General features: G+C 41.7%; 1 protein-coding gene across 6 annotated transcripts in view; it reads right to left on the bottom strand.

Annotated features, from left to right (window-relative positions):
- Nucleotides 1-25,019, bottom strand: part of Ccdc62 (coiled-coil domain containing 62) — a 39,487-nt gene that overhangs the window by 12,412 nt on the left and 2,056 nt on the right. For all 6 annotated transcript variants that reach the window (XM_005080630.4, XM_040731390.1, XM_021233302.2 and 3 more), the window contains exons 2-10: nt 23,246-23,438; nt 20,137-20,303; nt 18,298-18,399; nt 16,653-16,824; nt 14,302-14,403; nt 7,104-7,192; nt 6,642-6,757; nt 3,957-4,685; nt 106-250 (exon numbers count right to left, since the gene is read on the bottom strand). In XM_005080630.4, coding sequence (XP_005080687.1) covers nt 106-250; nt 3,957-4,685; nt 6,642-6,757; nt 7,104-7,192; nt 14,302-14,403; nt 16,653-16,824; nt 18,298-18,399; nt 20,137-20,303; nt 23,246-23,438 — 1,815 coding nt within the window. The remainder of the gene's footprint in view (nt 1-105; nt 251-3,956; nt 4,686-6,641; nt 6,758-7,103; nt 7,193-14,301; nt 14,404-16,652; nt 16,825-18,297; nt 18,400-20,136; nt 20,304-23,245; nt 23,439-25,019) is intronic.

Raw genomic sequence — 25,019 nt, 5'->3', positions numbered from 1 at the left:
TGTAAAAACCTAGATATGGCCAAAATTAAGCAACAGTGCTACAGCAGAATAAAAGCATGGAAACTCTGCTTGATTAAATTGGGAACTTTCATGTAAAACATAAACCTTTTCATTGGATGATGCTGCATCTTTGCTGATGAACACACTCTTGGATGAGGCTCTTTTGTCTGGAGGGGCCTCTGACTCATCTTCTCTTTCAGCAGACTTTGAGGGCCGCAAACACTGAGGAGGCTGGATAGCAACGAGCTCACTGCAAGCAAGACCAAAGAGAAATAGCACCACACACGTGTCACTCATACACTTAAAAGTATGTTAAAAGGACAAAAAAGTACCAGGCATGTTGCTCATATTTATAATCCCAGCATTCAGTGAAGAAGACAAAGCAAGAAGACTGACAGACCACAAGTTGAGGCCAGTCTGAGCTACATAGTAAGTTACATGCTAGCCTAGGGGACAGAGTGAAATGCTGTCTGAAGAGAAAGTAAAAAGGGAGGGAGGGAAAAAAAAGAATGTGACAGGGTCTTGCTATGTAACCCAGGATGGCCTCAAATTTGTTAAGAAGCCCATGCGGGTCTAGAACTCACACTCCTCCACCACAGCCCCGAGTGCTGGGTTAACAAGCATGCATTACCATCTCTAGCTTAAACATGTTTTCTGAAATATGATCTGAATAGAATATTATACATTAATGCATACTTTTGCAAGTAAAAAATTAAAATCCGTCATTCAGGGTAACTACAAGAACAAAGAATTGACCCTCAACTGGAGAATGGATAAAGAAAATGTGGTATATTTACACAATGGAGTACTACTCAGTAGTAAGAAACAATGACCTTCTGAAATTCACAGGCAAATGGACAGAACTAGAAAAAAAATCCTAAGTGAGGTAACCCTAAACGAGAAAGACAAATATAGTATGTATTCACTCATAAGTGGATACCAGACTTAAAGCAAAAGATACCCAGCCTACAATCCATAATCCCAGGAAAGCTTGAACCTGCTCCCAGAAACAGAAGAAGATGCAGAAATCCACAACTAAACAATGGGCAGAGCTCCTGGAGTACAATCAAAGTGAGGGAGGAGCGATAACATGAACAAAGGAGTCAAGACCATGATAGGGGGAAACCCACAGAATCAGCTGACCCAAGCTAGTGAGAGATCACTGACTCAGGTCTGACAAATCGGGAACCTGCATAAGACTGAAACAGATTATCTTAATACAGATGACAATGGTGTGACTGGGACAATATATGAGGCCACTGGCAGTGGGTCCAAGATCTAACTCTAATACACAAACTGACTCAGTGAAGTCCATTCTAAATGGAGAGATGCCTTGTGCAGCCTAGACACTGGGGTGTGGGGGTGCAGAGGTGCCTTGGTCTTGTCTCAACTAGATGATGGGACAGACTTAGTAGACTTCCTAGAGGAGGCCTTACCCTTTCCGTGGAGCAGATGGGAGGAGGAGGAAGTAGAGAGAGCTGGAGGAGAGGAGGGAGGGGAAACTGGGATTGGAACGTAAAAAATAAATTAATAAAAAAAAGAAAGTTAAAAAAACAAACAAAAAGAAAAAAAAGAACAAGGAGTTATTCTTGGGAGGCAGAGGTGGGTAGATCTCTGAGTTGGAGGCCAGCCTGATCTACAGAGTGAGTTCCAGGACAGCCAGGGCTACACAGAGAAACCGTCTCAAAAAAGCCTTTAAAAAAGAAAAAAAAAAAGGGGGAGGAAAGGTTCAGCATGGTAGAGCACACTTTTGATCCTAGAACTCAGGAGGCAGAGGTACATGGATCCCTGTTTCAAAAAAAAAACAATAAATGGCCAACCAGTGGTGGTGCATGGGAAGCAGAGGAAGGTGAATCTCTGTGAGTTTGAGGCCAGCCTGGTCTACAAATAAGTTTCAGGACAGCCAGAGCTGTTACACAAAGAAACCCTGTCTCAAAAAAAAAAAAAAAACAGAAAAAAACCAAACAATAAATGAGCTGCTGGGTGTTGGTGGCACACTCCTTTAATCCCAGCACTTGGGAGGTTGAGGCAGGCAGATCTCTGTGAGTTCGAGGCCAGCCTGGTCTACGAGTTCCAGGACAGGCTCCAAAACAATACAAAGAAACCCTGTCTCAAAAAACCAAAAACCAAAAACAAAACAAAGCAAAAAAACAATAAATGAAGCCTTAGAAGTACAAAAGGGCCACCAAGATAGCTCAATGGGTAAAGCTGTTTGCCACCAAGTCTCTAGAACCCATATGGTAGGAGAGAACCAACTCCTACAAGTTGTCCTCTGAACTCCACACAAGTATTGTGATATACACACACCAACAAATAAATGTAGTTAATTTTTAAGTATGTGAGCCTAGGGGTGCAAGCTCACAAGCTTAACATTCTCAGCCCTGGGTTCAACCCCTGAAACAAAAGAAACAAAGTTTTAGTGAAAAAATAAAGAAGGTGCTAGGGACTACATCCTACAGAAGGCAGAGGTAAGCACTCTTGACAGTGTAAGGTTAGACTGTGAAGCTGACACAAGCCCATGCGTTTGTGAAACCAGAGTGGCACTGGGCAGGTGACTACTCTCCTGTAGGAACTAGATCTCAGGAAACACACAGAGGAGCAGATGCTCGTGTTCCCCTCACAAAGAGACCTCACTTGTTAAGTGGAAAGAGGCACAAATGTGAACATGCACCTAGAGAATAAAGTGGACACACAGGTTCTTGTAACCTGAGGGAACCAGGAAAACACCACTATCTTTTCTACTTAATCACACACTTGTCTCGTGCATGTGGCTCAGCTGGCAGAACAAGCTGGTATTTAAATGACTGAAGTTAATGAAGTCAAAGGGCCTTGAAGAAAAACCCTGAATGTAAATTTGAATTTATTTATACATTATTATACATTAACATATATGTACACACACACACACACACACACAGTACTCTCAAGACCACCCAATACAGGTTTTCCCCTTATAAATAAATAATGTTTTATGGGGCGGGGCTTAAGGCTGTAGCTTAGTGGCAGAGCCCCTGACCAGCATGAATAAAGCCCCCATTTCAATTGACAGCACACACATGCACAAGATCTTGCTTACTAGGGACAAACAGACAGCTATGCCCTCCTGATAGTTGCAGCTTTCCAAAGATCTTTAAAAATCAAATGACTTAATGATATTTAGTATAGCAAATGCACTTGGCAGAATATCTGCATGGTTTTTAATGACTCAAACTTCTTTAAAAGGGCCCAAAAATACCCTACATAATGTAAGTACTAGAAATTTTAATCACGAAGTCCTGTTGAAGTCAATGCAATGACTAAAATAAGACTCTCAATATAGAAACTTCATCCTTTCATCCTTTCTGTGCTCTGAAGAGCTATGCTTTACTTAAAAATAGTAGCCACAAGATTCAGCAATTCCAACAATAAGACCAAGTTGAATAATTTAGCATATAGTCATTGTCTTATGAAAAAAAGAAATCAGTTACTTTTATCATCTTGTTAAACACCAATGTTGTGTCTTTCACTTATTTAGAAAATGAGAGAGCCTGGTAACATGGGTATGTAACATGTGGAGTGATCACAGATGAGGACAAACAGAAAGGGTCGGCCTGTCAAGTGGAGAGGACCCTGGGGTGAGGCACGCTCCAGAACAGTACTCCACTCTGCACAGTGGCCTCCTTGTTTGTTTTCTAGTAAAACATCGTTGCCCAACTCATAACTGGTTTTATTTTTAAGTAAAACCTCTGCCTCAGAAGCCACCCTCAGTGCAAACTCTCCATTGGAGTCTAGAGTCTCCTTGTACAAAGACTGGAGTGTCTGTGTCATGAGAAGGAGAGAGAAAGGTTTGTCCTAAATATGACTGCAGTTTGCAAACAGTGCTTTCTCGCTAGCCATGGGCACAAATGTCTACTGCAGCCCTTTCTATGCCCATTGTCACTTATGCACCTGTGTTTACATATATGAACATCACTAACCTTGCTGAGGAATTATATTTCATTCCGCTGACACCTCCTGGACAAGTGCACAAAGTTTTGTGTCGAACAATCCTTTGCATTTTGGAAGGCTTGAAAATGTTCATCCACTCTATGTCAGTCATGTGTCCTGGGGCTTCAACAATGATGTTACTCGGGTGGCAGCACCTGGACTCACACAGGTCAATGTCACCCATACAGACTTCATTTTGGGTGCAGCATGAGATTTCAGAAGTATCTGTGGGGTCGTGGCAGTCCCCTTCAGGCTTTCCTGGTTGTTTGGAAGCAGAGCAGTTAGAAAGGCCCAGGTAAACGTTGATGTCATGCCACTGCTTCTCATCAGGCAGCAAGACGGGTGTTTCCAAGAGCTGCTTCTCTTCCATCTGAAGCTCCACTCCATTGCTTTTTGGTGATTTTGCATGAATCTTGCATAGTGTAATTTTGTTTTCGGGTTCAGTCTGGATTTTTCCACCCAGAGACCAAGACTTTTGTTTCTCCAGTAAGTCTTTGGTAAATAGAGATGAGAGAGCAATTACACTTTTTTCCCCAAACGTAGTATTAACCTGTAGCTTCTTCTCTCTGCATTCATCACAAGAGCTCTTGTCTGACCTATTTTGCTGAGCCAACGTGACCTCAAACTTTTGATCCTTAACCAATGACTTCTGATTTCTCTCTCTCTTAATATCGATTTTTGGGTAGTTATTGTCAAGGTCTGATAAACACATGTCTCTGCTACAGTGACATTACAAAAAAATAGGAGTTATAAGATAGACTTGATACTATCATCCACTAGTATTACCTCCCCCAAGCAAGCCTCATTAGTAGACCTAAAGCCCAATAAAACCCATTAGTCTGAATTTCAGAGCCCAATTCCAGCCCCACCTCCTATAGGAAGTCTTTCTGAACACCAATCCTACATTCCCCTCCCATTTCCATCAAAGCAACAACAAAATCAAGACTACTAGAGAAATGTAACAAGACCTTTACCATGCCTTCCTCTAAGATTTTCCCTATCAGAGATTGTCCTGCAACTTGCTCTGTAGATGACGCTGGCCTCAACCTCCCTCACAAAGACCTGCCTGCCTCTGCCTCCGAGTGCTGGGATTACAGACATCTACTACCACAGCCTGGCTAACTTTATACATTGATTGATTGATTGATTGATTGATTGATTGATTGGTTGATTGTGTGTGTGTGTGTGTGTGTGTGAGAGAGAGAGAGAGAGAGAGAGAGAGAGAGAGAGAGAGAGAGAGAGAGAGAGAGAGAGAGAGAGAGAGAGAGAGAATGGAGATCAGAGGACAACTTATGGCAGTTGCTTCTCTTTCCACCACATGGGTGCTGGTGATTGAACTCTGGTCTTCAGGTTTGGTGATAAGTGCCATTACCACCTCTGGAGTCATCCCACCAGCCATGGCATCAATCACTTCTAAGAAGCAATCTCAACTCCTCCAGTACCTCCCAGTGGCAATGAAATTCAAAGAGGAAAAAGACATATGTCAAAAGCTTGACAGAGAACACTGCATGGGCCAGGGGTCTGCTGGTGGCAGCATTAGATGGGACACAGAGCAACAGAGTGGCAATCCCTGCAGAAGGCATGAGGACAGGAGTACAGCGCAGCACAGTGAATCCTGCTGGCAGCTGCAGTTACAACCCATATGCCCTGTCCCTGCAGCTACTGCCGGTGAAGAACTGGAGTCACCAGTCACTGACAATTTAGTCCAGACATCATAGTCTCCTGCAGACTGGGGAGACCCCAATCCCTCTTCTTGAAATGCACAGAGGTAGGAGCTGGAGAGATGGCTCAGAGGTTAAGAGCACTGGCTGCTCTTCCAGAGGTCCTGAGTTCAATTCCCAGCAACCACATGGTGGCTCACAACCATTTGTAATGAGGTCTGGTGCCCTCTTCTGGCCTGCATGCAGGCAGAACACTGTATCCATAATAAATAAATAAATCTTTAAAAAAGTATTTATAAACCACACACACACACACACACACACACACGAAGGAGGAGGAGGAGGAAGAAAGAAGGGCAGGCAGGCAGGCAGGCAGGCAGGCAGGCAGGCAGGAAGGAAGGAAGGAAGGAAGGAAGGAAGGAAGGCACAATGGCGAAGAATGCCATCAGTTCAAGACCAGCCAAGATGACTTAGTGAGAATATATCTCAAAAACATTAAAAAAAAAAAGAAAGAAAGGAAATGAACTTCACTGTGGTAGATATGGGCATTATCAGGCTACTCTTCAGATTAATAATCATCCCCACCAATTCTTTTCACAGCCAAGGGCCACTGAGGCTATTCTTTGCATTATTCTTTGAGACTGGTGCCAAGTCCTATAGATTTTGTTCCCTATGGTAAGCCTGTTGCCTACACAATGGAAGTGCTGCATTAACAGAGGCCTGCCTATCTCTGTAGTGTCTACTCCAGCTCAGAGCCTCTTACTCTCACACACACACAATAAACCTGGTCTATGGTTTTATTTTTATTAGATGACTAGTCAACACCTACAGATCACACCTAAAATTCTTACATCAGGCCCCCCATAGCACCAGGATTATCCTAATTATTAGTGTATACAGATTTATTTCCTACTACACCAGTAATAGCAACAGGTACTGGCTTACAGCAAGCACAGAGTAAAATGACCTAATGAGGCAGTAAATATCAACATCAACACCATTGGCTAAGATTACCTGCATTCCAGGGCCTTTGATTCTTCCATCTTTGAGTCATATATCTGTATTAATTCCTGAGAATTTTCTACATTGAAATTAAGAAACTGCAGGTCACTCTGTTGTTTTACGTAAATCTGCCAGAGATGTCAACAAATCAATACAATAAAAACAAATCCAAACTGAATCAACAGTTTGGCACTTTGAAATCCTATAACAGACCAGATGGTTTGCTTTGCTGTTTCCAATGGTCGCAGCAGGATATTTCCACACATCTCATCTCCTGACCTTTAGTTCCCGCAGCCAAGATATCTGCTAAATATGACATGCCTGATGTGAAGATCTAGGAGGCACCATTAACACAATCAACAGGTGCTGGGTGGTGGCGGTGCATGCCTTTAATCCCAGCACTCAGGAGGCAGAGACACAAATGAATTCCCCACCATTTCCCAACTATTGTCACAGTGGACAGCTGAGCCATACCTGTCTCAGATTGTGTAGCTCTGAATTAGTACGATCTTGCTTTGACTTTGCAATATCAAGTAACTCATCTTTCCTCTTTTCTCTCTCAGCTGTGTTAAGAACAAAAATGATTGGGTATTTTTCATCAGCAATATCAACACACACCGATTAGGTTCTAAGGATTTAACGACTAACACTTTTGTTGTGGCTCTTAAACTTAAGAACTGCAGAAGAGCTGTCATGTGTGACTCTGACTGAATCCGTCATGAAACAGGAAAATGCACAATGTAACTAATGTCAAAAAAAGGGCTGAAAGTATACTCATGTGCTTACAGGAAAGTACATACACAGGACACCTGAAAGCAAGTGAGGCATAGGATCACACACCTGTAACTCCATCACTTGGGAGGAGGAGGTGAAAACCAAAGTTTGAAAGCAGGTCTTGAGAAACAGCCATTATCTTTACTCACTGACACAGCACCCCTCTATCAGTCCAGGCTGGCCTTGAATTTAGTCTCTAAACTGTTGGGATTATGAGGACTTTTATTTATTTTTAAAGATTCCACTTTTTAAATTATATGTATGTGAGTGCCTATATGTATATCTGTATGCCACATGCATGACTTCAAAGCAGAAGAGGGAACCAGATCCCTTGGAACTGCAGTTACAGACAGTTGTGAGCTGATAGCTGCCATGTGAGTGCTGGTAATCAAATCTGGGTCCTCTGGAAGAGCAGGCATTGCTCTTAATGACTGAGTCATCTCTCCAGTCCTAGGAATTTATTTTTAACAAACTGGGCTTAATGATGTGCACCTGTGTTCCCAGCTACTCCAGGTCTGATACATGAAAATCATTTGAGGCCAAGAGTTAGTGAATAGTATTGGCAACATACATTACAAAAACAAGATGGGCATTGGTGGAGCACACCTTTTTTTTTTTTTTTTTTTTTACGAGACAGGGTTTCTCTGTATTGTTTTGGAGGCTGTCAGTCCAGCCTGGCCTCGAACTCACAGAGATCCGCCTGCCTCTGCCTCCCGAGTGCGGTAGCGCACACCTTTAATCCCAGCACTCGGGAGGCAGAGGCAGGTGGATCTTCTCTGTGAGTTTAAGGCTAACCTGGTGTTGAGAGCGAGTTCCAGGGCTAGCTCCAAAGCTACAGAGACACCCTGTCTTGAAAAACAAAATTAAATAAATACATAAATAGATAAACTAATACCAAGAGATAGAAATGGAATTATTTGGTATTTGTTTTAGTTACTTTACTTAATACTTAGTATATCAGTTAGTTATTTAGTTACTTTTTATTGCTGTGAAGGGACACTATGACCAAGACAACTCATAAAAGAGCTTCTTGGCTTACAATTCCAGAGTGTTAGAGTCCATGACTATCATGGTGGGGAGCATAGCAGCAGCTGAGACCTTAAATCCTTACCCACAAGCAAGAGGTAGAGAAAAGTCAGGCAGTGATGGCACATGCCTCTAGTCCCAGCACTTGGGAGGCAGATGCAGGTGGATCTCTGAGAGTTCAAAGCCAGCTTAGTCTACAAAGTGAGTTCTAGGACATCCAGGGCTGCTACACAGAAAAACCCTGTCTCGAAAAACCATTAAGAGACAGAGAGACAAAGACAGACAGAGACAGAGACAGAGGGAAATGGCTGGAGAGATTTTTTTCAGTGGTTATGGATGCTTACTTAGCTCTTCCAAAGAACCAAGTTCAGTTCCCAGGACCCATCTCAGGCAGCTCACACCCACCTGTAACACCAACCCCAGGTATGCCCTCTTCTAGCCTCCAGAGCACTGCAATCACATAGACACACACACAAACACACATTACACATAATTTAAAATAAAAAATAAAATCTTTTAAAAAAAGAGACAGAGAGAGCTCACCAGAAATGACATAGGGTTTTGAAACCTCAAAGCTCACCCCCAAAGACAAACCTCCTACAACAAGGCCATATAATATCATCCTTCCTAAACAGTTCCACCAACTGAGCACTAAGTACTCAAACATATGAGCCTTTAGGGCATATTCTCATTTAAGCGACCATAGAATTAAACCTTATTATATGTGTGTGTTAAATTAACACACTGTGCTTCATAAGTATGTGGTATTATTATTACAACTATCAGTGGTGTTAGAGATCAAATCTAGGCCTGTAGCATGTTTAAAATATACTGAGCAACTTTAACACTGAGCTACATTTCTAGGCAATACAATGAATTACAACTCCACTGAAAATAAACTTGTCGAGGCTGAAGAGATGGCTCAGCAGTTAAGAACACTGGCTGTACTTAAGAGGACCTGGTTCAGTTCCAGCACCCATATAACAGATCATAACAATCTGTAATTCCATTTCAGGGAATCTGATGCCATTACTGGTCCCTTGGGCACCAGGCATGCAAATGACACACAGATATACAAGCAGGCAAACATACATACACATTTTTAAAAAGATGTAATAAATAAACAAACTTTAGAAGCTGGTGTGCCTGTGCACACCTATACTTCCAACATTTGGGAAGTAGAGGCAGAAGAATCAGAAGTTCAAAGCTTCCCTTGGTCACATAAGACCTGTACTCAAACAAACATACAAAAACCACAATAAACAAGTAAACAAACACATTGTAATTTAACATTAATTTCTGATCTTTTTTTAGATTTATTTATTTATTACAGATACAGTTTGTCTACGTGCCAGAAGAGGGCATGCACCAGATTGAATTGTAGATGGTTGTGAGCCACCATGTGGTTGCTGGGAATTGAACTCAGGACCTCTGGAAGAGCAGTCAGTGCTCTTAACCTCTGAGCCAATTCTCCAGCCCCTAATTTCTGATCTTAGTATTACTTTGTGACTAGAATTTATTTCTACTTGTCTATCTGTATATGTCTATGAGTGTATATGAGATGCTTGGAGAGCAGAGGAGGGAGGCATTACTTTCCATCTTTTTTTTAATGATAATTCCTTTAAAAGTAAAATAAAATTACATAATTTCCTCTGTTGCCTTCCCTCTCACCAATCCCTCCCTTGTAGCCCCTTCTCTCTTTCAAATTCTTGACCTCTTTTTCTTTGTGTTTTTATACACACACACACACACACACACACACAACAAAAAAACAAAACAAAACAAAACAAAACAAAAAAACCCTGTTACTTGGCTACATATAATTTCAAGGCTGACTGACCACTTAGTGTTGATAACCAACTGAGGGCTCTTTCCTGGGGTCTATGTATATTTTTATAAGTAGTAAATAATTTATTGACTTAAAGTAACTGCAAACACACATGTACTATGGCACACTTATGGAGGTCATAAGATTTGGGACTTAGTTCTCTTCTATAATGTGGGTCCTGGGGGTTAACTCAGTTTATCAGCCTTGTCAGCAAACGTTTTTACTCACTGAGCCATCCTGTGGTCTACATACAAAGTTGTACATGTGGTGGTCAGAGAGCAAGAATCTGTTCTTTCCTCCAACCATAGAGGTCTCAAGTATTAAACACAGATGCTCAGGCTTGGCAGCAAATGCTTTTACTGAATGCGTAATCTCAAGAGCCTATTCTTCACCTATTTCTTTGAGGCAAGGTCTTTCCCTGAATCTGGTTAAATATGGATATAGCTAGGCTTGAAGTCAGCAAGCCTCAAAGATTCTCAAGTCTCTGTTCCCCTCAGAGCTGGGTCATTTCAGGGATGCCTGGTTTGGTGCTAGGTGCTAGGATCCATCTGGTCCTCAGAATTACAGAGCAAGTACTAGTCACCACTGAGCTACCTCCCCAGCTCCATTGTGTTTTATCTTATTTTATTTTAGTTTACTTTATTTGATACAGGCTCTTATGTAATTCAAGGTGACCTTTACCACCTTTTGTAGCCAAAGTAGGCCCTGAGCCCTGGTCTTTCTGCCTCTACCTCTCAAGGGCTGGGATTCCAGGCACACCCAGTTTAACACTGGATTTTACAACAACCTTCTGTTGCACAGGAAGCAATTCTAGCATAAATAGCCATGCTTCCTTAGTCCAGACAATGGTCTACAAAGCTGCTTAGCTAAGGGATCAGAGTGCAGTGGGTCTCTCTGTTTCTACAAAGATGTGAAGCTGTGCTGATAGCTCTGCCTGAGCACAGCACAGCACAGAGGAGGGCATTCTGGGGTCTGTGTCTACCTGAGGCTCTGCCTTGTACTGACTACAGCCTGAGGAAGGACTTCAGTGGGACAAGCCTCATTCGCAGCACACAAGACACACTGAATCATCCTTCCAGCAAGCTCCTTATGACAAGTTGGTACAAATAAATGGAACATGTCTCTAAGCCTATGTGAAGAACTTCATTTTCAACAGGAGGAAACAAAGTTCTGAACTTGAAAGCAAAACTTTAGAACATCTTCCAATGATAAATGTGCCAAGTTTCTGCCACAGAACTTCCACAGAACTTGATGGCATGTCCACAGTAAGCCTTTTAAAATTCTTTGTTACTCCACTCACTTTTGTTCCACTGAGTATTGAATCCAGGGTTTCAGTGTATACTAGGCAGGTACTCAAACACTGAGCTGCACACATACCCTCAACTCTTATTCACTTATCTAATTCTGTATTTATTTTTATGTGTGCCCAGAGCCTTGAACATGCCAGTCAAGGGCTTTACCACTGAGCTACATCCCAAGCTCTTGTTTTGTTTTAAATTTAGGGTTTCACACAGTCCAGGCTGCCCTCAAACTGACTGCATAACTGAGGCTGACCTTGCACCCTTGGACCCTCCTGCGTCTGAGTGCTGGGATTACAGATGTATACCTATACCACATACTCATACACATTTTTTTCACTGTTTTTGTTCATTTGTTTAGAGACAGGGTCTCATGTAGCTTTGGCTGTCCTGGAACTGAGTATGTAGACCAGGCTGGCCCCAAACTCACAGAGATCTACCTGCCTCTGCCTCTGTCCACTGGGATTAAAGGCGTGCACCACTGCAGTCCACTACACTTTGGTTTTTGTGATGCTGGGGATTGGCAGGCAAGCACTCTACCAACTGAAGTACATCCTAGCCCCCTCAATTTTCTTTTATAATTAAAACATACAAAAACCGTTCTTGAAACAACAATGCATAATTGTCTTCAATAGAAAGGCAATCAGTTAAAGAAATTTTGTAAAAGTTATTTCCCAAAATGGATTACAGTTTTATTTAATAAGTCTCATACATTTTATGAATCAAGGAGACTTTTATATTTATGAATAAAGGGTGGACCAGATGCAATGGTACACACCTATAAGTCTCAGTTCAAGACCAAATTTGGGGCTGGTGGTATAAAATACACTGTAAACTAGACTTCATCCTCTCACCTTCCCACGAAGTATCATTATGTATGTATGTATGTATGTGTCTTAATATAATATGTAGGTAGCTGAAGGCTTGTATGATATTCACCTTCGGCAATATACCTCAGAATACACTAGAGGAAATCAAGCAGTGTCTTTGTAGCATTTGCTTATTTCTAATTCTCTGTGGCCTGTGAGTGTTTGAGCTTTAGTGGGATCACATACAGGCTCACCCAGACTGTCTGATTTCAACTGTAATGTGTATCTTTAGTTACACACAAGGACAACCAAGACAGAAATCCCAGAAATAATGAACACAGAGACCTCTAGTGGCAAAACTGCCCTAGTCCTTAAGAGGCAGTTGAAAATGAACGATTTCATTGTATTAGAAAATTCTAAAGGTAATGCTGTATTTTACTGTAGGAATTTATTCTTCTCTTAAAAGGAGGGGGATTGAGGAAAAGAAAGACTGGACCAAAAATGTTCATCCAATTTTCTCTTTAGTTCTCCCTCCAAAACTATGATTTTCCAAGCACAACTGCTGAAATGAAAGCCTAGGGAAACCTTGGTGTGTAGGTGTATGAACAAGCTCAATGTCCACAGTGAGAAGGTAGAGGAATTTACAGTGGAAGTCTTAGGTAACATGGCAGGGCAGTGATAAGGAAGGTGGTATGTGATGGGAAGGTCTGGGTCAATTACACATGATACTAACTAATAAAGAAGATTTGTGCCTAGCTTTCTTACTCTGAGTTATACCAATGCAACAATACACCTGAGTGTTTCCCCAACTCAGTAACTGAAGATAGTTAATTTGCAAAACTTAATGCTGAATTCTTAAAAAGGTTTCAGTGCTGGATGCCAAGTCTAATGCTAGGTAAGTATTCTGCACAGTAGGTTACACCCCAGCCCTTTGAACTCCTGATTGTTTACTTAACATTTGTGAAACTATAAACACCCTCCCCTCATCAATCCGTAAGATTCTCTTTAAATGATGTTACTGCTGATCCTTCTTGTCTACCTTCTAAGTTCTGAAATTACAAGATATATACTGGGCTGGAGAGATGGCTCAGAGATTAAGAGCACTGGCTGTTCAATTCCCAGCAACCACATAGTGACTCACAACCATCTGTAATGAGATCTGGTGCCCTCTTATGGTGTGCAGGAATATATGCAGACAGAACACTATACATAATAAATAAATAAATCTTTAAAAAAAAAACAAAAACAAGTTATATGCCACCAGGCCCGGCTACTGATGGGGACTGAGCCCAGGGCTTTCCAGCAGGAGTGTTTTCTTTTTCTCCGGAAGCATAATAATGACCTATCCCAGCTGGACAAGATGTACCTACACTTTACAGGGAGAAAAACAGCTGGACAAGATGTACCTACACTTTACAGGGAAAAAAACATCTACTTGGAGGAAGAACAAAAATGTTGAAACTAGGAAATGGTGGTGCACGCCTTGAATCCCAGCACTCAGGAGGCAGAGGCACTAGGATCTCTGTGAGTTTGAAGCCAGTCTGGTCTACAGCCAGGACTACATAGTTAAATTCTATCTCAAAAAAACATAAATCAATATTTTTAAAACTGTTAAAACTTGTCAGGCGGTGGTGATGCACGCCTTTAATCCCAGCACTAGGGAGGCAGAGGCAGGAGGATCCCTGTGAATTCCAGACCAACTTGGCCTACAAGAGCTAGTTCCAGGACAGCCTCCAAAGCCACAGAGAAACCCTGTCTAGAAAAAAACACAACAAAACAAACAAAAAACAACATTTAAAAAAAACCTGTTAAAACCCAAAAGACAGGGGAAAACACCCAAAAGCTTATTTTTAAGGGGGTATACATCCTTTAGCCTGTGATAAAAAGCTGAGGTACAAACATTCAACTATTCAAATACTTCAATCTTATTCTTTTACCAGTAAAAATTAATTCGTCATGCAGGCAACTTTTCTCTTGCTTGAGGCGAATGATCTCTTCTCGTTGTTCATTGTTTTCTGTTGTCTTTTCATTTAGTTCCTCTTCATAAGCAGAAGGAAGAAAAATCCTCAGGTAAATACCAGTCTCCTAGGAAACACAGATGCTACACAAAACCTCCAGTTGCTCAGCGGCCTCTGAGGACCCTGTTGGGTCTACTATAGCTGGGCAATTCATTATCTCTGGTCTGGACAGCCTCCTGGCTCTGGCCTGGCCCCTCTAGCTACACCCAGGGGACACAGAACAATCTTTAAAAATAAAAACTCTTTGTGTCATGTTTGATAAGAAGCCCTCCCTGCGGCACTTGGATGAAACCCAAATTCATTACTGTAACCAGCAAAACCCACAGTGACAAGGCCTTCCCTGCTCCCTACCTCTCTTCCCTTCTTCCTCTCAGTTCCTTGACTGCCTCTGAGATAAAGAAAAAATAATTTGGATTTTGTTCTCCAGTCTTGGTGAACAGCTTCTGGATCTCTTGGAATATCCTGAGTGATAAATGTGTCTTGTCATTCAAAAGAAGCTCCTTTGATAATGATAGCGCTCAGGAAACTGAGGTAAGAGGATCACAAATTTGAGGCTACCCTGGGCTATGCTATATGATAAAACCTTGGCTCAAAAAAAACAAAGCTAAATGAAACAAAAAAGGGACCTAGTTAGCATCTGGAACCCACTGTTCACAGGCCATCAAGGGCTGGAACTTTCAGCCTTACCCACCAGCCTCCGAACCAAGGGGAGAGCTGAAGACAGAGCTCTCTATAAAGGCTCCAGAGGACTTGAGACAGAGAGCCCCAGCTACATACATGTGGAGGGGTTCAGGTTTTGTTTTGGGAGAGGACCTAGGAGCTCTGCACATGGAAGCCACTTCCATCTGCAGCTCCAGAGTTTCAGACAGAAATGGGGAAAAGTGCTTCCCTGGGTTTTCTTCAATGATGGGGCTCAGAAAATGATGGAGGCTGCTCAGGTGGTTATGGGAACCTTGCTTTACTGCCAGCTGGTTGGTCAGAAATATGTAAGGCTCCCCTGGAATTTAGGACTGGTGTCTTAAGTGGGAACAGTCTCATAGACATGAACCTGTGGGATCATCACTAACTCCAGGTACATAGACAGCATCCAAAGCAAAAAACTGAACTGGATGTCTACACATCCAACTAGCAAGGAGAAATACAGAGCTCCTTTTTCCAAGACGGAAGGACACAAACCCAGAATGGCCCCACTTACAATCTACTCTAGGCCTTCTGCTTAGAAGGTTCTCAGTGGAGGTCCAGTTAGAGTTCAAATGCTAACTCTCCAAATCTACTTTCTCAGCCAACCTGGACTAAATGAGTTTCTCTCCCTTGCTCTCTGTTCTATTTCCCATTACCCTACTTTTAAAATGTTTTAAATAAATATTGAGTTAATCAAATATTTGTAATATATAAATATTGACACCACAGACTTCTTGAACATCCTGATTGGCACACACATATACTCAGTAAACACTGGTGACCCACAATGTATCCTTGGTCTTGTGCTAACCCAAAGACATAATCCCATTACTGCCATAGGGCTTATGAAATGATGACTTTAGCTGATGAAACAAATGGAGACAGGACTTAGGACAATTGGTGAAGGCATGGGAAGGCCAAGACTGTTACATTAACTTGGTCAGGAAAAAAATTTTCAGATTTAGGAGGTGGGGTTGAGACAGGAGCATACACGTAGCCTAGGTTGGCCTTTGAAATCCCTGTGTAGTGGAGGACAACCTTGAACTGGTGGCCCTCCTGCCTCTACCTCTCATGTACTGGAGCCTGTACTATTTATTATGCCTGGATCAAATTTCAGAGTCTCTTAGTTAAAACAAGTTAGTTTGAGAATAGGGAGCAGTTTCTCTCCACATTATGCTCAAGCTCGACTATGTCCAGGAAGACTAAGTCACTGTCTCTAATGATTTATTTTTTATTTTATGTGCACTGGTGTTTTGCTTGCATATATGGCATGCACATCTGTGTGAGAGGGCTGGATCCCCTGGAACTGGAGTTACAGACAGCTGTGAGCTGCCATGTGGATGCTGGGAATTGAACCTGGGTCCTCAGGAAGAGCAGCCGGTGCTCTAACCAATGAACCATCTCTCCAGCCCTGCCACTGTCTTATGAAGCATTTCACCCTGGACATAATTCTATATAAATGAAACAAGACATTGCATGTTAGGATTCATACCCAGGAATAAACTCGCTCTCAAGTATAAGAGTAAGAGAACTCAGATAAAGAAATAAATTCCCAAGACAATGTACTACTATCTTAAAGTTTTTCTTACCTTTCAGTTTATTGATTTCAATCCTAAGTGACTTCAATTTCTGCTTATAATCTTGCTTTTCTTTCACAATGCATGTCTCTGCCATCTTAGCATCACGTAAAGCATGCTCTAACAATTTAAATTTACCTGAACAGTCTGAAATGTGATTGACTGCCTCAATAATATCTTTGTCCTAAAAACCAAGGAGAAAACTGTTAGTCTAGATTTTTACATTCTAAATAGTCAGTAAGGTTGTTCTTACTTAGACTTAGTGTGTAGTGAGTTCTTTTCTAAATGCCTCTCAGGTTAACTCAGTTGCTGTAACTCTATGGTAGCACCAAGTGGCAAAGGAATCAGCAGACACAAAAAAATTCATATCTGAACCTGGCACTAAAGCATCCATTTCAGTTTACTTGGCTGGCCTTTCTCTTGAAAATAAATCAGACTTTCTTTTTTTCCAGGCTATCTTGTAACTCAATCTGTAGACCAGGTGGGCCTCAAATTCACAGAGATACTCCTGCTTCTGCTTCTGAGTACTGGGATTAGAGGCATGTGCCACCACACCTAGCAAGAACCAGGCTTGATTGTTCAGCAAGTGATGAGTTGAGTGTTCTTTGATGGGGATGTCATTCTCTGGATCACAGGTAAGTTCTGTGGGGCCAACATTTCCTACCTACATCCAGCTTGTTAAAGGGACAGACTCGTAAGACCTCATCCAATCACACTGCTGCATTAGAAGTTTTTGTGGTTGGAGCTGTCTGAACGTTTAAAAAAGGCATCTGCTTACTGAAAAGCAATTCTAATCAGAACTAATGTACCACAGTAAGTGGTCGAGGTAGCTTAGTGGTAGAGCACTTGCCTAGCACATGAGGTTTTTATTAGAATGCATGTGTGGTGCTGCTGGAGAAGTGGGTGTGCTCAGGAAGGTATACCTGTTAATCATGGTATTTCAGCAAGTGTCCCTAAGACTGCCTGAATAAGCATGTGCTTCTAGCAAAGACACTTTGCTCAATTAGAACTTTGGTTGTGGGTGTGATGCTTCTTTATAAACACACCGTCCTAACATGGGGGAAACTGTTGGAAACATCTGCACTGTTTCACAGGCTCTGCCAGTGCTGTGATGGACATCATCCTGGTCATTATCTCACCTAAAGCTAATTCTACAAATTTTAATATTTTTCTTTCATTTTCAGAAAGTTTGCTCATGATCATACCCTAACGTTAATGTTAGGGAAAATTATAGATGAATACATACAAATGTCTCACTATACCAACATTATCCCCTGCTTAGCAACTGCCAAAGATGCATGCATGAGGCAGGGAAGCACCCACTCTCTCTGGGGAGCCCCTGCTTCACACTCTACCACGGTCTGGCAGCTGCCAGTTTCCCTCTTGTTCTAATAAAAGACTCACAAGCATCTAATGGTCAGTATCTTCAGGAGACCTACAGCAGAGACCTGGGGAGGGAACAGATTCTCTGAGATTAAGTGCAGAAGTTTTGGGAGCACCGTGTAAACCTCTCTTTCATTTTTGAAAGGAGAAGATGAAGTTAGCAATGTCAGCAGCTCTGTTTCTGGGCTGCTAGGACTTGGGGGGAGAGGGAGTTATGGGTGAGCTCCACAAGCTACAGAGTGCTCTGGAAGTGGAGGGATGGCATTTCAATTACCTTTAGCTTTATCATGGTAGTGAGAGCCTGTTCTCTAGCTTGCAACTGTCCTACCTGAGCAGAGAGTTCCACTAACGTGCTGCTGAGATTTTCATTTCTAGCCTACAAGGAAAAACACAGAAAATATTGAGTCTGCAAATGCTTTCATTATGTTACTAACCACAATCAGCACTCATTTCTCTATTTTTTTAAATTTAACATTTTTAAGGAACAAAGTGGACTAAGTAAGCCATCATCAAAAAAGTACAAATACCTATTTTTGTATTAACTCTAGATATTATTCTCTCAATACTTAGCAATTATTCTAACTTGCACTGGTTTATATTGGTTAAATTTATAAATTTATTTTTATTTTTAAGTAAAATCGTTTTATTTTAATTAATTCACAAACAAAACACCACACAGCTGGTTTAAAGAATCCCAGCCCCAAATTCTATGCCTTTCCATGAACACAGACTGGCTGTTCTGAAGCCATGGAGCTTTGCTTATGATTTTATGACTTTCACTATCAATTTACTTTTTATTCACTATCCATCACAAAAAAAACTATGACAATTGAAACTAATATATATATATCCTGTTTTCTTTCATGACTCGTGTCCTTTTCCTATTTTTTATTCACAATTTTAGGTTGAGAAAAAAGATAATGAAGGAATGAGAACTGAATTTCCATAGAGGAAGTGGCCTTAATGAATTCTGCACATCTTTTTTTAATATCCAGGTTAAAAGAACTTTACAGTGAGTTTGGTTCAATTTGCCAATATACATTTGCAAAACTCCTATAGAAAGAAAAACACAAAAGGTGAACCATTACCTAAACTGAACTTGGGGTGATAATGATACATCCACCCGAATTCACCAGTTACAGCAAACAGGCCATTGTGATGCAGAGCATCAGAAGTGGGGGAGGCTGTGTGTGGCTATAGCAGACATGGGAACTCTGTAATTGCCATTCAATTTTACTGTAACCCTAAAACTGTTCTAAAATTATAGCTTGGCTGGGCATAGTAGGATAAATTGTTGTTATAGTATTCAGGAAGCTTGAGTCAGGATTACAAGTTTGTGATCAGCCTGAGCTACACTGTGAGACTATCTAAAACAAACAAACAATAATAATAAACAAATAAATAATAATAAAGAAAGAATGAAATACAGAAAACGCAATCTTACCAATTTTATCCCAAATATGCTACTAGCTTTGGTATGGGTATATTCATTGTATCAGATAGACTTTAGGTTAATCTCAGTGCTTGAAAGGCTGAGTTTGGAGGACTGCAGTTCAACACTAGCTAGAGGAGACTAAAGGAAACCTGTTTAAAAAAAAAAAAGCAAAAAACCCACTGGGAATGTAAAGGACTCCCGTCTTCAAGGCTCGAGGTTTAATCTCCACTATAGCAAAAGAAGAGGGGAAAGGAAGAGAGAGGGGGAAAGGGAAGGGAGGAGGAATAAACAGGAAGGGAAAGAGAGAGGAGGGAAGGGGAGGGGAGGGGAGGGGTTCAGAATTTAGAAAGCCAAATTTGAAGCTACCAAAACTTGAAGGTACTTATTTCAGACTTGAGAAAGTTTTTCTCAAATAGCCCATTGTTAGTAAAATGGACAATACTTCTACACCAAACAGCAAACCCCTTATGGGTTGTGATGAAACTTTGCCTCCAGGACAGAACAGCACTGTGCAGCTAGCCAGAAAGCATGGGGAACACAAAGCTAAGATAGACGCAATACACACTGCAAATTTCCATACACACATATCCATTTTTAATGGTGACAATGAAAGTTAATTTTTCTGTAACTGAAACCCAGAATTTGGACTTATGAAGCGCATCAAAAATTAAAACCAACCTCAAGGTCTTCTGAGAGGAGGGCAGAATGTGTGGCCTTCTGAGCCATTTCCTGGAGCTGCTGCTGGGTCTTCTGAAGAGCTGTCTGACAATCTGCTTGATTGGATTCAAGGACTTTGACCTTCTTCATGAGAGACTTGATAATGTCAGTTCTTTTATGTAGCTCACCTGAGGGAGATTTCAATCACCACTTCTGTACTCGGATGTGACAGGCAGCATTCTCAAGTAAAGGTGTGTTTAAACATTTTAAAAACATCTTATTGTGAAATGCACAATACCTAATAAGTATTCCAGAAATAAACACTGGCACCAACCCAGAAGTCGCCTCCTTAAACACAATCGCTCTTAATTTGCACTTTCTAGGTCACTGCCCTGATCTTAGGCTAGTCCCTTCCTTGCTGCCTACCCACTCCTCACGCTGAGGATGGGATGCCAGGCACCAATCTGCCCACCACTGAGCCCCACCCCCTTTGCTTTTACTGCTACTGTTCTCCTATCTCTGCATCCACCTCAAAGCACACTCCGGGCCACACACAGCTGGAATTATATTCAAGAGTCTGTCTCTTCACTTGTTTTGCCTGACATTAAGATCCTGAGAGCCACCCATGTTGTAACTGTGTTTATCACTAACGCTGCTGCTACGTGAGAGTCTGTGAGATTGTAACACCAACACGGATTTCTCTACTCTTAGTGATTATCTAAGTTGTGCCCACTCTGCAGCTGTTGAATAGTGCTGCTCTGAATGTCCATTTATACGTCTTGAGGCACAAAATGAGGCACATTTGCTTTGCTACTCCAACTGTGGTCCCTGACCCCGAAGCATTGGGGAAATTGCTAGAAATGCAGACCCCCTAACCCAGGCATGGCATCTGTAATTCCAGCAGCCCAGCACCAGGCAGGTAAAGACAGTAAGATTAGGAGCTCAAGAGTATTCCTTGCTACAAAGCAAGTTCAAAACCAGCCTGAACTACAGAACACCCTTTCAAAAATTAAAAAAAAAAGGAGGAGAAAAGAAAAGCACAAAGCACTGAAGACATGACTCAGAAGTTAAGAACTTATACTGCTCCTTTCCTGCTGTTGCCTGGGGCAGACAGGACTTTTCCTGTCTCCCTCTTCTCTTCCGTCCTTTCTGTCTCTCTTTATCTCCTTTCTTTTTCCTCCCCCCTCCCTCCCCTTTCTAATAAAACTTCTCACTCAAAAAAAAAAAAAGAACTTATACTGCTCTTGCTGAGATTTCAAGTTTGGTTCCTGGCACCCACAGTGGGGGCTCACAACTGCCTGTAACTCCACTTTAGAGGACCAGACTCTACTATTAGCTAGAAATGCAGACCCACCACACAGGATTGTTTACACTGGTTAAATTACATTTATTATGTGTGCGTACATGCTTATGCAGGTCACAGTGCATGTGGGGGTCAGAGGTCAACTTGCAAGAACTGGTTCTTTCCGTCCACCATGAGGTTCTTGGGGACTGAACTAAGGTCTCCAAGTCTGGCAGCAAGTGCCTTTACCCACTAAGCCACCTTTCAGGCCCTATTTATATTAGTTAAAGTAGCAATCTTTTATATATTTCCCTATTTTTATTTTTGGAATTTTTGAGACAAGGTCTCATTAACCCCAGGCTGGCCTCAAATTTACTGTAGCCAAGGATGATCTTAAACTTCTGGTTGCCTGGCGGTGGTGCACCCCCCCTTTTTTTTTTTTTTTTTGGTTTTTCTCTGTATTGCTTTGATACAGAACTCCCTCTGTAGACCAGGCTGGCCTCGAACTCACAGAGATCCACCTGCCTCTGCCTCCCGAGTGCTGGGATTAAAGGTGTGCACCACCAACGATCCACCGTTGGTCTTTATTCTTGTTTGGTAGGTTTAACACTATATTCCCAGCACTACTTTGAGTTTCTTTTTAAATTATTAAGGGATGGAGAAATGGCTCAGTAGTTAAGAGTACTTGATGTTCTTCTAGAGGATCTTCTTGATTCCCAGCACCCACATAATGGTTCATAAGCGCCTATAAATCCAATCCCAGGGGACTCATCATCCTTTTCTGACCTCCTCTGTCACTGCATGCATGTAATGCAGGCACACATACACTCATACACATCTTTTTTTTTTTGGTTTTACAAGACAGGGTTTCTCTGTATTGTTTTGGAGGCTGTCGGTCCAGCCCGGCCTCGTACTTACTGAGATCCGCCTGCCTCTGACTCCCGAGTGCTGGGATTAAAGGCGTGTGCCACCACCGCCCGGTGCCATACACATCATTTTTAAATTAGTTATTTATTTATGGTATATTTATAAGAACATATGTGTGCCAAGGCCTGTGTGTTATAAAAACCAAAGGATAGTTTGTGGGAGTCAACTCTCTCTCTTCACACTGTTTAGGTACGAGGGACTGAACTCAGGTCTTCAGGCTTAGTAGCAAACACCTTTACCTACTGAGCCATCTTGCCACCCCCTCTCTATGTTTTTTTAAACCAACCTAGGGCTTTGGGCATTCCCTACCACTGAGCTACACCCACAGCCTTCACTCTATGTTAACTGGCCAGCACTTTTCCTACATGGCTGTTTATAAAGTCAGCCCATCTTCAACAGGGCTGAACTCCAGGACATCAGAAGCTCAGAAGCTGAATAATTGTTCTTCTCTCCTTCTCCTTCTTCTTTTCCTTCTCCTTCTCCTTCTTTTTAAGATTTATTTACTACCAGGCTTTGGTGGTGCACGCCTTTAATCCTAGCACTTGGGAGGCAGAGGCAGGCGGATCTCTGTGAGTTTGAGGCCAGCCTGGTCTACAGAGCAAGTTCCAGGACAGCTTCCAAAACAATACAGAGAAACCCTGTCTCGAAAAACAAAACAAAAACAACAACAACAACAAAAAGATTTATTTACTTATTATGTATACAGTGTTCTGTCTGCAGGCCAGAAGAGGACACCAGATCGAATTTTGGATGGTTGTGAGCTACCATGTGATTGCTGAGAATTGAACTCAGAACCTCTGGAAGAACAGTCAGTGCCTTTAACTGCTGAGCCATCTCTCCAGCCCCCAGGAGCTGAATTCTTTATCTCAAAGTGTTAGCACACAGATGTATACAACAGATGGAGCTGCATGTGTTTCTGACCTTCTAGTTTGCTGCAACGTTCCTCCAAAGTCAAGACTTTCTGCCGATCCTCTTCCCATGAAAGAAGTTGTCTCTGATGCACTGCAACCATATCATTGAGCTCTTTATCTCGATCTTTCAGTTCTCCAATGAGCACCTGCAGCTCCTTCCGCTGCTTCTCAATAGTGGAACTCTCAACTTCTGACCCGATGTTCTAAACATAGAGGGTGGTTTTGAATCAAGATAAACCAATGCCACACATCATCCACACTATACATTCCAAATAATTATACTCTTTTGCTGTCAATTCTGAATTATGAAGTTGAATTTTATCCTCTTTTAAGAGCAATACAGCAAATTATACCACACAGTCTGCCTCTACCATCTTCCATCATACCACACAGTTCTTAGGCAGTAGGACCATTTCTGAAACTTCTGGCTAACCACAATACACTCCGTTTCTGCTTTTTCCCCCTTTGCTGTCAATGTTTCTGTTCAAGTCAACAATGCTATGCCCTACTCTGTCCTGTGCCCTCCAGCACTTAAACACATGTGTGGACACACACACACACACACACACACACACACACACACACACACACACACACACCTGCCGTAACCTTTCTGTCTGTGTGGTGCACTAATGACCATGTGATCTAAGTGAGTTACAGTCCCAATCCTTAGTTTAGAAAGTTTGGAGTACTCAAGGAAAGGTAAACATGAAATAATTGTTTTTAATAATATTATAAACAATGCTTATCAAAGAATGGGAATTTTAATCTGTAAGAAAATAGCCACACCATGGTGGCACACACTTTTAATCCTATCACTTCGGAGGTCAGCATAGTCTACATAATGAGTTCAAGGACAGCCAGGGCTACACAGAGAAACCCTGTGGCGGGGGGTTGGGGGGTAGAGAAAATAAGCTGGATGTGGTGGTATAAGTCTTTAGTCCCAGCACTCCAAAGGTAGAGGTAGGTGGATCTCTAGAAGTTCAAGGCCAGCCTGGTCTATAAATCAAGTTCCTGGACAGTCAGGACTACATAGTGAGACCCTATGGCAATAACAACAAAAATAAATAAATAAAATAACTAAAACCTAGTATTAACAGACACATTACTGAAATACACTCAATCTGTCAAGGGCAATTTAATATTGTTTGTTCAAACTCAAAATATATACTTAAAAAAAGGTAGAAAGATTCAGAAGACACAGGTTTGATTCTTAGTACCCACAAAGAAGCTCAAAACTGTCTGTACCTCCAGTTCTGGGGATCTGATGCCCTCTTCTGGCTTCCTCAGGTACCAGGCATGCAAGTGGTGTACACATATGCACATGCCATATGCATGCACATAATTTAAAAAGTAGGTTAGTTGTGGTGGTGCATGCCTTTAATCTCAGCACTTAGGAAGCAGAGGCAGGCAGAGGTCAGCCTAGTCCACAGAGCTAGTTCTAAGACAGAGAAACTCTGAAACTCTGGAAAAAAAAATTTAAAAACAGAAAAACTGTGTGTGTGTGTGTGTGTGTGTGTGTGTGTAACAAAAGTACAATAAAGTCTCACATTTCTAGAATCGAAGTATCGAAGTTCCTGCTATCAAGATTTTGATACAGCTGTATAACTTTGTTTTAATAGTATTGATTTTTAAAAATACTGAGCTACATCCCCAGCTTGTTAACCATTATGACTTTCCCATTCCTAACAATAGTATCTTCAATAACTCCTTTTACACATATACTATTTTACAACACATGTAACTAACCTTTTTAAATTCTTTTGTTTGTTTGATTTTTGGAG

Source organism: Mesocricetus auratus, unplaced genomic scaffold (assembly GCF_017639785.1).
Source record: "Mesocricetus auratus isolate SY011 unplaced genomic scaffold, BCM_Maur_2.0 Super-Scaffold_100025, whole genome shotgun sequence".
Taxonomy (NCBI): Eukaryota; Metazoa; Chordata; class Mammalia; order Rodentia; family Cricetidae; genus Mesocricetus; species Mesocricetus auratus.
Note: the sequence above shows the minus strand (reverse complement) of the source record. Positions and strands in the feature narration are given on the sequence as shown.